Source organism: Pempheris klunzingeri, chromosome 23, assembly GCF_042242105.1.
Source record: "Pempheris klunzingeri isolate RE-2024b chromosome 23, fPemKlu1.hap1, whole genome shotgun sequence".
NCBI classification, from domain to species: Eukaryota; Metazoa; Chordata; class Actinopteri; order Acropomatiformes; family Pempheridae; genus Pempheris; species Pempheris klunzingeri.
In genome coordinates this window covers 17,658,688-17,673,114 of record NC_092034.1, presented here as the reverse complement: position 1 = coordinate 17,673,114, position 14,427 = coordinate 17,658,688, and the positions used below count along the sequence as shown (strand labels likewise).

Here is a 14,427-nt window from a genome sequence, read left to right as displayed (position 1 = left end):
AATCCATCCGATAAAAGGTAAATATACTGTACTTATCTAGGGCCTTTCTAGTCTTTTCAACCATTTAAAGGCCTTTTCCACCCAGTTCACAGTGGAGGAATCTAATTGAGGAGATTCACACTCCACTTTAGGGTGCGGTCCGGTCCACACTTCTACTTGCGTACTGAAGGAGCTAAGGATCGCTCTGGAGATTTTTGGAGATTTTGGCACAGCTGCCCACTCTATGATGTACACTTCTAGCACACAACGCTATGTTACAGAGGTTGGTTTTATGGGGTTTTGGAATTGGCATAAGCTGACGCACCAGATGGTTTGTTACGCAGACCCTTCTGAGAAGTCGTCTTTGGGAACTGTTTGTAAAGGGGCAGGCACTTTCAAAATAATACTTGGCAGGTGATTTGAGGAACCATTTGTCTATCCCCGTCTATCATGGGCTAACTTCAACCAATCATATTGTCAAGCCATATGATGTAGGTAAAACTTTTTCCAAAGAGGAGTGAAAACGTCTTTTCCATCAAGAAAAGCCTTCATTGCTGTGAAGTGAAGAAATACTCTCCAGTTCAGATATCACTGGTGCTTTAGAGGCATCTGTAGCCATTGATGTTTTCGAACAAAGAGTTGCTTCTTGCTGGTGTCACACCTAAAATGGGTTTCTGGCAGTAGTTTCTCAGGACACTGATTGGTTTGGCAGCAAACACGTAACTTGAAGCCTGCAAGATGGATTCTTTCATGATCCTGATTCTGGTCCTGATCTTGCAAATCCAGTTGTCTCGCAGCTGCCACAAATGATGACTGGTGGAATATCCAATAGAGATGTTGCCCGTGAATTGAATGCTCATTTTGCTACCATAGTTTCCAGAATTTGCCTTTACATCCAACCAGCCAGACCACATGTTATCATACCAACCCAGGACCGCCACATCTTGCTTCTCCACCTGCAAGATCATCTGATACCAACCACCTGAACAGCTGATGCAGTTGTTGGTTCGGACAAACACAAGAATTTCTGCATTAGCTGTCAGAGACTGTCTCAGGAAAGCTTATCTGGGTGCTCTTCTTCCTCACCAGGGTCTTAACCTGACTGCAGTTAGTTGTCGCAACCAAATTATGTAGTAACCAACTACTCATCGGACCCTGGTGTCCGTCCTCAGACCAGCTCAAATAACAGAAGACCCACCCCAAAACATAATTGACAATCTGTGACCATGACCTAAGCAGTAGGACAGCATTAGTGTAAAGCTAGGGGTAAAGGCTGAACTGCTAACCACTCTCTTCCTTTTGTCTCTGTGTTTCTTGTCTCAGACAACATAGATGAGGCAGAGCGTCAGTGGAAGGTGGAGTTCCACCGCTGGTCCTCTTACATGATGCACTGGAAGAGCCAGTTTGACCATTACAGCAAGCAGGAGCGCTGCACTGACCTCTGAGAGCCACAACAGAGAGATGAGAGAATAACAGGGAGGGGGGGAGGCAGAGAGAACAAGCTATGACCATTTTCCTCCATAGCCCATCAGTGAAGTCTAACTTCATTCAGCTTTTATTTTTCAGTCATGTTTTCTGTTTCACTACACACACAACCACAGGCACGGTTCATCTTTATTTATATTATTTATACTATTTATTTATGTGTTGTTTTTTTCTTAATATGTGTGTCTCTGTCAGAATTAAGGGCTATGGAGAGAACTTGTCATCAATATGGAGGAATATTACAAATGTCAAAGGTGTGTTATTACCGTGTGTGTGTGTGTGTGTGTGTGTGTGTGTGTGTGTGTGTGTGTGTGTGTGTGTGTGTGTGTGTGTGTGTGTGTGTGTGTGTGTGTGTGTGTGTGTGTGTGTGTGTGTGTGTGTGTGTGTGTGTGTGTGTGTGTGTGTGTGTGTGTTGAAAGCCCCCTGTTTAACTCAGCTCTCGACAGGCCCATGACATTGCACCACTGCTGGTTTACTGTTGACTTACTTGTCATTGTGTTAATGTCAAAACTCATCTTTTGTTTCCTGAGGATTCCTTCCTTCAACATATCAGGGTTTTGTTTTTTTTTTTGGACTAAACAACACTGTTTATGTCTCTCACGTTTCTGCCGAAGCCTTTTAGTCTTGTTCTTGTTCATTATTACTATTTGACCACTACTGCCATTGCCTGTTGTGTCCTGCTTCATTTTGTCTATTTCTCACGTGGTAAAGCCATAAGCTGTGTTACATCCAAGTGTTTTTGTGTGAAAAGGCTCCATGGAAACATTAGTCTCCCTAAATGTTTCTCTGTATCGGGAAAACCACTTTATGATAGTTTGATATGACATGTAGGTCTGTAATATAGATCCTTCCATTTGTACTGTAGCTGGTGAATTCAATTCAGTCCAACTGATTTGTGCCTAATTTACTGTACATTACATTTCAAAAGTTCACATTAAATCAGCATAACAGTTGGAACTAAAAATGTCTACTGACACTGTAAAAACTGGATTAGTGATGCATTTGAGGGAATATTTGATCACATTTTAACAAAGGGAAAGTGATCGAGTTTGAAAGATTGTAAACTATTGGAGAGAACCGTACAGAATCTGAGCTTCATACAAAAGTGTCACGTGGAGAACAGCAGCCACTGTGGCCACAAGTGATAACTGTGGTATAATATTCCATTTTACAGAACATAGTTTAAATGTAGTAGAACTGAGGAGTGTCGCAAAGTCAGAGAACTGATTCAGTGATGTCAAATATAAAAACAGTACAAAACAATTCTAAGTACTACTGCAACTAACAGTTATTTTAACGATGATTTAATCTGCTGATTATTGTCTCGATTAATGGATTAATTAGTTAGTTAATTAGAGTGAAACGCCCACCATGATATCCTTTACTATTGAGGAAAAACCAAGAAAAGAATTAATTCTCACGTTGACTGATATTAGCTATCACAAGCTGGTGGTTATGCCACTGTAAAATCAACTTTTGATTTAGAAGAGAATGAAAGTATTCTTCCTTTTTTCAAAAGTCCTATGGTCTCACTTTACAGCCACTGTGTGTAGGTTTTGGGAAAGGTCTTACCTTGGCAGTAATACCTAAATTACGTTTGAATGCACCCACTATAATGTAATGTAATCTATCTACCTGCTACTATGCTATACTATATAATAGTATATTCTATATATACTATACTATTTCCTTTGTTACATTATCAGTAAGTAAAGTATTCCAGGTTTAGTATATATTTGTATAACATTTTGACAAATTCTTGTATTGCAGTGAGACTGAATCAGTTGCTAGTGGAAAGGATAAGAGGCGTCTGACAGAAGGGATAACTTGAATTCTAGCAACTTTCCCTTCAGACTCATTCCTCCTTCAAAAAGCTATCTTGGCTGTTCTAGTACATCAGAAAATATCGCCATAATCAAGGTAATCCCTCTGATGTACAGCATGTTGTCGTGTTTGTACATTTTAATGTCTTTCCTTGTCTCTCACCCTGAACCTCTGGGTGAGATGTAGAACCGGGAGCAGGGCCGTAGCTAACAGTGAGCTCACTTAAATCAACATATAGTGTAAATGTTATAGGCTGAATACGGTCTTTTTAAACTCAATATATTTAAATGTGACTGCTTTTAGGCTAACTAACAAATAGATAAAAAAATCTGTATGTCACCACCACAATTTCTGTTTTATTAAGTGTGGAGAGGTCTTTCACAGTAAACAGCATTTAGTCGTCTTTATTGTTTCACATTAAAACTGAGACTGAACTAAATCGCAGAGGGAACTGAATTAATAAAACCTACAAACAAATGTAGTGAGGGGGTGATGGGAAGGGGGCTGGGCTTTGACCCAAGAGCTATGACTCCATTCCTTCTAAGGTCTAGGACCGAACAAATGCACTGAATTATACGTGTGTGTGTGTGTGTGTGTGTGTGTGTGTGTGGGTGTGTCATCCACTTAGTGTCGTGTACAGCTGTGATGTATTTCATTAACATTTCTGTGTGTGACACATCTCTCTGTTCTTTCCTTGTTTCTAACCTTCACTCTCTTTTCCCACCAGCCGCTCACCCCCCCCCCCCCCCCCCCCTCCATAACAAACCCTTCCGTCTTCAATTCCTCTTCCATTTTCTCTGTCCTCCTCCTCTTCTCCTCCTACATCTGTTCCTGTCCCTCCATCACTGTCCCGTTGTCCGGCCCCTCCCCCTGCTTTTCCGCCTCTCCATCTTCCTCTTCTTTAATCTTCCTCTCCACTCCGGCTGTCATCTTCATCTTCGTCTCTAATCAACCTCCACCCACCCTCCTGTCTTTCTTCCTCTCTTCCTTTCATCCGTCTCTCACTCTTGTGTCAGATCACATTTTTTCCACTCTTCTTTCCTTCCTTAATACTCCATCTCACATCTCTTTCTCCTTCCACCTCATCTAACTTTTCTCCTCTCCATCAACTCTCTCATTGCTCTTTCCTTCCTCATCCATCTCTTTCCCCTCACCTCCCCTCTCCCTTGTGCTCTCCTTCCCTACCCCCTCCCCCATCCCTCTCCATCCTCCTGCTTTCTTGTTAGTCTAATGGAGGCAGAGTAATTCACTCAGCAGCAAGATAATGTGACAGAGCGCTGGCTCAGCCCGTGGCCTGCCAGCCAACAAGACTCGGATGGATGGATGGATGGATGGATGGATGGATGGATGGATGGATGGATGGATGGAAAATGGAGGTGGAAATGTAGAGAGATGAGGCAAGGAGAAAGGGACATGAGGAGGAGAGAGGGGGGAGCTGGGTGAGGCAGAAGGAGAGGTGGAGATGTGGTGGGGAGATGAAAAGAGGGAAATGCATCATTACATAACTCTTGTCCTTAGAAAAACTGCAGATGTGAGTTGCAGCTTTATACATGAGGCACCGATAACGTAACAAGTTATTAGAATGGAATAAACAGAGAAAAGCTCACACTCAAAATGATACAAATGATCAGTTGTTACCAGCTGATTTAATAAAAATCCTGCTTATATTTGGCTTTCGGAGCCAGATTAGGCTTTATGGGGCCCACTAAACATTTGATTGCCCCAAGCCCACCTCAAAATGTTTAGTATACAGCATTACAGAATGTGATGTTGGCTCACAACACCAATTAATGTTGGCTGAAATAGTGTGGTTTACTGAAAAAGAACACACCAACATACAATTATATTTTTTTACCCCATTGTCCAAAGGTGACATCCTTTACACACAGAGACGTTCATGTGCAGACGGCCTGTCTGTCAGTGTCTTTATTTATTTTGATGTTTACTGTGAAAACCTTTATGTAGCAGCAGTCACTCACATTTGAAAACAGAAAACTCCAGAAAAACATTAAATCGTGCCAAACGTGTGCTAATAACGGTGCACTGAACATCCTTAAAGATGATGTTTTACGTGCATGTGTTATGAGCTCCACAATAACTTGTAATAACACCTAGAGCACGAGTTATTATCTTGTGAGGACAAAAGAGTGCGCTTCATTTTCAAGTTCAACTTCAAGTTATTTGGTGGTTCGCAAATAAATCTTGTGCACAGAAGTAATGAGTAATGAAAAATAACTGAGCAAAACTTCCACTCATTGTGACACTGCTGTCTTTTTGGGAACAAGACAGTTCACCTCACGGGAGAGAACCACACAGAGATCGTGTTCTTGTAAGAGCAGGACCCATATGTTGTTCACACTGAAAATAATTATTATTCATAATTATTGATTAATAGTACTTAATATCAGGGTGGGACTTTTTCAAATTATTTACTTTGGACATTGTGCAATAGTCCACCCCCCTCCCCCAAGTCTCTCTCTCTGTCTCTCTCTCTCTCTCAAACACACACACCTTGAAGCTCAGTCCTCGTCTCTGTCTTTGTTTCCATCCTCAGTCCTGACAATTCTACTACTATAATTCATAAAGTTGGTGGTTGTGTGACCGGTTCAGGTGATTGGCTGATATTTTTGCGGTTGCATGTTATATAATAACGGGGGGGGGTGCAGGTATTAAAAACCCTGACTTGCACGCAGCACGCCTCTAACAGTCAGTGATGGCCAGATGGCTGAATTAAAGTGGGTCACACTGTTACCACAAAATGTTCAGCAAATTGATTACTGACAGAAAATCAAAGTTTGGCACTTCTCTAAATGTTCATATTTGATCACAAAGTCTCTGCACTGACTGACAGCAGCCTCTCTGTTTTATTTTTAGCCAGAAAGTGATTGTCAGGGATCTGTGCCACAAAGCCGCTGATGGATTTGGTCACACACACTCCTTAAGCCTACCACGGCTGCCATGGTTGTTCTATCGATGCCTTTTGGCTCAATGTCAGATGTGTAATAATGTGTGTGTGAACAAAGCTACCACGATAACTGGCTAACAACATAATGTAGCTTTGAAATGCAGCTCAGGTCCTGGTGGTTCTTCATAGTTGAGATGATGGAAAATGAATGCATGGGGGCGCATTGGTTACAGTTGTCCTCTCCACTTTACTCATTGATTTGCTCATTAATTGACGACCATGATACTTGTACCTGTATCTAGAGCATTCAAGGTCAATGAAAATACATAGAAAATGTACATTATCATTTGCTGAACAGGACTTCTGACTTTGGCTGCCTTCTCACTCTACCTGAGTGTGTAGCTGTGTATTATTTGTCTGTCTGTGTCTACCACCCGTAACATCACTGTATTTGTGTGTGTGTTTGCGTGTGTGTGTGCAATGTAATCACTGTACCTGTCTGTCGACCTCTTTGCCCTTTTTATTTGAACACTGGGAGGGACGTGAGTCAGCGCTCTGATTGGCTGATGGCTGTCCCAGCAAAGCATCTCTGTTGGCATGTAAAGCTCCTATTTATGGATCAGAGTACTGTAGTCTAGCTTTAAAAGAACTAAATATGAATAAGGGTTGTACCTGACGTCTAAAATACCAGTGAAGAATGCATGTGTGTCTGGCTGTGTGAGTGACAGCTCCTCCAGCTCCTCCCATCCAATGGCAGCCCCCGCTAAAGCCTCACCTCCTTCGTTGTCCTCCTATCAAATCCTTGTGCATGTCCTGAAGTCGACTCATACCCAGTATATCCAAACCAAACTTGGACTGTTATTTTCTGTAAAGTTTGTACTTTTGAACAAACCTATCATCAATGTAAGTAATATATCTCTAATGTTAGGTACGTTTAATGTTAGCAATAACGTAAATACACCAGTAAAGGAATATATTTGATATTTAAATGCAGTGAAAATATAACGTGATCCACCAATAATGATGATGGATAGAGGTTGTGTTTTAAGCAATATTATTCTGAGTATAAACTGAAAATGAGTGCCATAAATCTTCTTTCTTGTATTTTTCTGTTTGTTTGACTTTGTTTCACTCCTCTGCCTCATCGTTGTTTGTTCCAGTCACTAGTACTGTGAGTGTTAAGGCTTCTGTAGCTTCCCAGTATGTCTCTGTGTATCATGAATGCTGACTTGGTTAAGCTATAGCAACAGAAATAAAGACATCCTGCTGCTTCTGTCCACCTCCAGCTTTTATTGAGTCCCAGCATGCATCCAAACACTTTGAGGGTGAAGATCCAAGACTGACTTTACAATAAAATACTTACTACATTCATACAAACCACTAAATGATCATTGTTAGTATCACCATACTTACTGGTAAGTCCACTCTTGCCGTGAAAAGAAAAGTAACAGATGAAAAACAAAGATGAAATGATCATCATTAACATCAACATTACAAGTGGTGATTTGGAAACTATTTTTATTCTTAGTTTTGTAGGTTCCACGGGGCACACATGAAAGGAAGAGAGGAAACAGAGTGACCAGCTCATGTTTCAGCTCCTGTAAGAAGAGTCGTTCAGTCACTGACAGCGGTTTCATGCTGCCACCTAGAGTCTCTTCTGAGTACTCAGACTGACTGGATGTCATGAAAATACTGGGTGTATTACGTTATTGCACAGATTATTATTGCCAGGGCTGGAAAGCACTAAGTACATTTACTCCAGTGCTGTACTTAAATACAAATTAGACTTTCTGCTACCTTACGCTTCGACTCCACTACATTTCAGAGGCAAATATTGTGCTTTTGTCAGCTGGGATTGACCTCAGCCCCCCTCCATCCTCCATATTGGATGGATATTGTGCTTTTTACTGCACTACATTTATCGGCCAACTTATGTTTGTTTGCACAATCAATAATTACATTATATTGTTATATCAATAAGGCTTAACTGGTCACCAGGGGGAAATACACAAGCTATCCACATACACATATATGTATCAGTCCAATCAATTGGAAATCAATCAATTATAATACAATAATATAGTATACATATTATATACATAGTGTGCCTGCTCTGTCAGCAGCTGGATGGCAACACTGCTGTGACTAATAATAAAGTGTGTTTTTAAAAGATTACAATATGTAGAGCTGCTTGTAGACTTTCACAGGACTGAAGCTGGACATAATTAATGAGTTCCTCACTGTGAATCTTGTGATAGAATATAAGAAGACAAGCTTGATGACTGATAAACTGCCTTGTGGGACCTTATGGCGGGTGCAGACCTATGCTTGCTGTTCTTTGGTTGTAATAAAATAAAGCCATGAAAATAACAATATTAATCAGAAGACGATGAAGAAAAACAGGAGAGCAGACAAGAAAGACACAAGAACAGGACACACACCAGGTACAATAATAGTAAATCACATTTATTTACAACAAGTTAAAAAGAAAGACGTTTGTCTAAAGATAAAACAACAGGAAGAAACTCTGGTATTATATACATGGATCACAGCAGGACCACTCAGTGGGCTTCAGCTCCAGCCTGCAGAGAGGAAAACAATGAGAAATAAAACAAAGATACAATATAGAAATATACAGATGTGGAGGTGGTAAACTTAAAAATATGCTTGTTTGTAGGAATGACTTGAAAGATACCTTATCATTGTGAGGATCATAATGTTGTTTTTAACAGTTCTTGGCCAGTTGTGGCCAAATGTCACAGTAACACGTGAATTTACAAATAAAAGGCAGTTTATTTCTTCATTTGTCTTCGTTTAAGGAAAATTGTGTTAAAGGAAAATAAAAAAAATTTAAAAATGAAGGCCATTCTTTTTAGATTTTCAGAAAACATGCCGTCATTTAGGTTGTGTTGGTGCATAGCTCATATTAGGTTGATGACATGGAAGAGAAAGTCTAAACATTCATACTGTCATTGAGTTATTTGGCTATTAAAGTTGTGACGGTTGCCACTAATTCTCTGCATCGTTCCTTTCTGTCTGTTTTCTTCTCTTCTCCTTTAACCCTTGTATGGTGTTTGGGTTTGTGAACCCGATTTCATCCGTTTTCATGTTCTTTATCAAAAGAAAAACTATACGATTAATCATTTTTTCAAACTCAGACTCATCAATATGAGCCAAGGCCAATGAGTCTGAGTTTGAAAAAAGAATTAATCGTATCATTTTGCTCGATAAAAAAATGAAAACGGGTCCCACAGACCCGAACACCATACAAGAGTTAAATTCAAACGTACCTTGACTGCATGACCTTAATGTATCCTGCAGTCCTTTGTGCTGACCTGTGTTCTCACATGAAGAACATGCTCATGCTGTCGAGGACCCTTCTTCTCATTTCCTGCCAAACTAAAGAAGCTTCAAAAGGTAACTTTATCTTTCTCCTCAGCCGACATCGCTCACTCTTCCTCACCTCCTCCTTCACCGCTGCAGGGGCAGCTTTTTCAGGCTGGGGTCTCACACTCCTCTTTAACTCCTCACAGGCTGATCCCACAGAGGGAGCTGTTTCTCCAGGAGGCCGAGGACTCTCACTCCTGGCTAACTGCTTCCAGACCATGCAGGGGTCCATTGCTCCATCAGACCGAGGCATGTCAGCCCCCTGTAACTCCTCCAAGATTGCACATTGAGTACTCCATTCACCATGTGACTGAGGTCCCTCACTCCTCCTCAACTCCTCCCAAACAGGAGGAGCTGATTCTGTTCGAGACTGAGGTCTTTTACTCTTCCACAGCTCCTCCCAGTTCACAGAAGAAGAGTCCTGTCCACAAGACCAAGGGCTCCTAATGCTGTGCAAGTTTTTCCAGACCATGAAAGAGTTGATTTGTCCAGATGATGGCAGTTTGTCACCCACTTTTAATTCCACCCAGATCTCAGAGGTGGTGGTTTGTCCACGGTACAGAGGTCTCTCAGTAATCTGCAACCCCTCCAAGATGTTAGAAGGTGCAATTTGTCGAGGAAATGAAGATCTCTCGTCCTCTGCCAGTGCTCCCAGATGTTAGAAGGAGTGGTTTGCTGAAGATCTCTCACACCTCCACAACTCGTCCAAATTGTTTGAAGGAGCAGTTTGTCCTGGAAACCGAGGTCTCTCTCACTTCCACAGCTTCCTGGGGTTAAAGAGAGCAGTTTGTCGAGGACATGGAGATCTCTCAAACCTCCGCAACTCCTCCCAGAAGAGGATGGTTCCTTGAGGAAAGCGTCTGAAGCCTTCCCACTTGTTAGGGAGTGTGTGAGGTCTCTCCCAATTCTTTAACTCCTACCAGATGCGAGACAGGTTGATTTGCAATCACAGGTACTTGTAACAGCATTGTTCATCTGTGGGGACAAATGCAAATGACCATTACATGATCTGTTAGTCATGGTTAGACTTTTTCATAGAGCACACAGGAGCAAAGACACTCGTGTTTCTCTGGTCACTGCTCCACATAGCACTTTGCATCTTCAACACAAAACTAGTCCTTTGACAAAATAATCTTTAATCAATGCCCACATACTACACATGCTTGTTTCCCAGTCATGTCAGTTAGTTCCAGTGCGCATGTGCGGAAGTATATGCTGCCTGTTACGATTGCTCCTGCTTGTTTTCTTATTTTTTCTTACTTCTAACTATCTTTTTAACTATTTGTTTTACTTTTTTTGCTGGTAATATGTTCCCTCTCCAATACATGCTGGTGGAGAGAGCTCTTGTCATCTTTTTGCTGTGAAAGTACTACTTTAACTCTGCCAGGTGCAGTAAACATATGGCCGTTGGTAGCCGTTGGTAGCCGTTGGTAGCCTTCAGAGTGATCAGCTGATCACTCTGAAGAAACCTGCTGGCACCTTGACCACGAGATCTTCACAAATTCCAGAAGAATTGTGGAGGAAAACACACCGAGGTTGCGGAGGAAAGAAGAACCAGGAGGAGTATGGAGGAAAAGAAATCTAAACCCTGTCTCTCCATCGTTACTATGGGCAACGTGAGATCGCTGGTAAACAAGATGGAGGAGCTAACAGCGTTAGCCTGGAGTCAGATGGAGCACCGGGAGTGTAGTCTGGTGTGCTTTTTGGAGACATGGCTGCATCAGGACATTCCCGACGACAATGTTTCCATCGGTGGCTTCCAAACTGTTCGGGCTGACAGGGACTGCACCAGGAGCGGTAAGCGGAAAGGAGGGGGGCTCTAGTGAACAACAGGTGGTGCAATCCTGCTCATATTACTATCAAGGAGCACACCTGCAGCCCGGACATTGAACTGTCTGCTGTTGGTCTTCGTCCACGTTATCTGCCAATATATTATTATTAGTAGTAGTGGTATTATTTGTATTATCATTATTATTACTTTTGTGTTTTAAGTTTATTCTTATTCTTTTGGAGCTGTGTGTAACAAAAAGCAATTTCCCCCTGGGGATTATTAAAGGAATTCTGATTCTGATTCTGATGCTCTTCCACAGCGAGTACAGTTTTGCAGTGCAGACAGTGAAACGTAGTTGAAAGCTCAACGTAACGTTTAGACATATTAGACATATTATTAAAGTATTTACAGATATAGTATTGCTGCTACTAATGTTTGTACTGCAATAAATTATTAAATGGACAAATGGACTTTGTCTGCAGAAAAACTAACAATGACAACAATACTGATCATAATACTAATATAACTGGTACTCATGTTATCACTTTCCATAAATCTATTAGTACAACTTCACTATCAGTATACATTATAAGAACTGAGAATAATCAAAGCACGAAAATCAGTTACAAAGGAAATCATCATCTTTTCATGATTTGTTTAATTAAAGTCTTGTCTGCAACAAGAGAATACAGACTGTTTGAAGCCAGGCAGAGACCTGCACACAGGAATGAAATGATGGACCGGACTGAAGATTTACTGCTGAAATACTATTTATTTAATCAGAAATTCACAGGGCATCAGTGGAATAAAGGTGGGATGACTTTAAACCTTTCAGTAAATGTGACTTTCAGTCAACTTTCCTCTGTCCAAAGGTCCAAAGGTGCAGTCAGTTTTTCATGCACATGGTCTAATTTAGCGGCAGTGAGTGAGGTTCATTTTTACTTCACTCATTTTATTCACTGTGCTACTAACAAGTGTTTTCAGGGCACTGACAACACTGAAGGATGTGCTGACATGTCAAAAGCAGAAATAGTTCATAGCTCATTTATAGTGTCAGGTATAATCCTATAACATTGCATCATACTACAAAGACAGCAGTGAATGCAACTCTTACTGTAAAAGGTAAATGTTGTAGAAATATGAGAAGAAGAAGAAGAGTCAAAGAACCCAATATTGTTTAAAACAAAAATGCATTTATTTAAATCCTTTGGTTACAACAAAAGATGTGTGGTTTAAAATGTAACTATTGAGCCACAGTGATCTTCCCTCTTCCATCCTATATGAGCTACTGCCACCCACAACAACATTCTGACCATGCTGCTCATTCTGGAGTGCAGAAGCATCTACATGTTTGCATAATGGTGTTTTAGGCACTTTAAATTGAAAGTCCTTTTAAATTCCCTCTGCAGATCCACTGATGACTCTTTAGTCTCTTGAACACATCCACCCTCACTATGTGTTAGTCAGAAGCCCAGCAGTGTGAAACAGTGGAGTCACCGCTCATTTAGACACTAAGCTGCCATTCTTTCCCCAATATCCACTTATTTGATAATTACTAAATTGTAATTTGGTTTGAATACAGCGTGTGCAGACAGTCTTCAGTATACAGGGGGTCAGTGTTCGCCCTGGGACGTTCACCTCAGCAGATGTTGAGGAAATCATACCAACTATCTGCCTGTGCTTCTTGTTGGTTCCTCCATTATCTGTCATGTCCAGATTCATATGTGCCACACTTCCTGCCACCCAGGTGCCCCGGTAAGGACATTAACACCTCTGTCCTGTAGCTGCTACGTTATCACCCATCTTTCTGCACCGCTCCTCCCCCTGTTCAATTCAATTCAATTCAATTCAATTTTATTTGTATAGCCCAATATCACAACAGAGTGTCTCATAGTGCTTTACAAAGTTCACTGAAATAAACAAGTGTAAGAGTCCAGCAGTCGATGAGGCCAATGGATCAGTCCGGTGGATCAGTCCGAGGCATCACCTGCCCTTTATGACCCTCCTTCTTCGGGAAGGAAAAACTCAAAAAACCCAGTGGGAAAAGAGAAACCTCCGGGAGCACCACAGTGAAGGAGAGATCCAGCTCCCAAGGACGGACAGGCTGTAGCCTTGGACAGACGCACATCCATTGGCTGGTGGAGAACCACATCAGCGGGGCCAGGACCAGGATCCATAGGAACCAGGGAACCACATCAGCAGAACCAGGACCAGGATCCATAGGAACCAGAGAACCACATCAGCAGAACCAGGACCAGGATCCACAGGATCCACAGGAACCTGAGAGATGAGAAAGCACAGAAACGCTCCAGGGAAGATAGCAAGTTAGAGGCAGACATTTGACTGACATGAGACATAACGATGGAGAGGAAGAGGAGGATAGAGAATAGAGGAGCTCAGTGCACCATAGGAGTCCCCCGGCAGTCTGAGCCTATAGCAGCATAACTAGGGGCTGGTCTAAGGCCTGATCCAGCCCTTAAATATATGCTTTGTCAAAAAGGAAGGTTTTTAGTCTACTCTTAAATGTAGAGAGGGTGTCTGCCCCCCGAACCCAAACTGGAAGGAGATTCCACAGGAGAGGAGCCTGATAGCTGAAAGCTCTGCCTCCTGAACTACTTTTGGAGACTTTGGGAACCACCAGTAGGCCTGCATTCTGGGAGCGCAGTGCTCTAGTGGGGTAGTACGGTACTATAAGCTCTTTAAGATATGATGGGGCCTGACCCTTAAGAGCCTTGTAGGTGAGGAGAAGGATTTTAAACTCTATTCTAGATTTTACTGGAAGCCAATGAAGAGAAGCCAATACAGGAGAAATATGGTCTCTTCTTTTAGTTCTCATCAGAACACGAGCAGCAGCGTTCTGGACCAACTGGAGAGTCTTTAACAACTTATTGGGGCAGCCTGATAATAAAGAGTTACAATAGTCCAACCTAGAAGTGACAAATGCATGGACCAATTTTTCTGCATCATCAGTGGATATGATGGGCCTGATTTTGGCAATATTACGTAGATGGAAAAAGGCAGTTCTAGAAATCTGTTTAATGTGGGAGTTAAAGGACAAATCCTGATCAAATAAGAC

General features: G+C 41.7%; 1 protein-coding gene across 1 annotated transcript in view; it reads left to right on the top strand.

Moving 5' to 3' along the window:
• Positions 1 to 3,943, top strand: part of ache (acetylcholinesterase (Yt blood group)) — a 30,898-nt gene extending 26,955 nt beyond the window's left edge. The window contains exons 9-10 of the mRNA XM_070855306.1: positions 1,303 to 1,718; positions 3,235 to 3,943. Coding sequence (XP_070711407.1) covers positions 1,303 to 1,424 — 122 coding nt within the window. The 3' untranslated portion in view covers positions 1,425 to 1,718; positions 3,235 to 3,943. The remainder of the gene's footprint in view (positions 1 to 1,302; positions 1,719 to 3,234) is intronic.
• Positions 3,944 to 14,427: the final 10,484 nt, after the last annotated feature.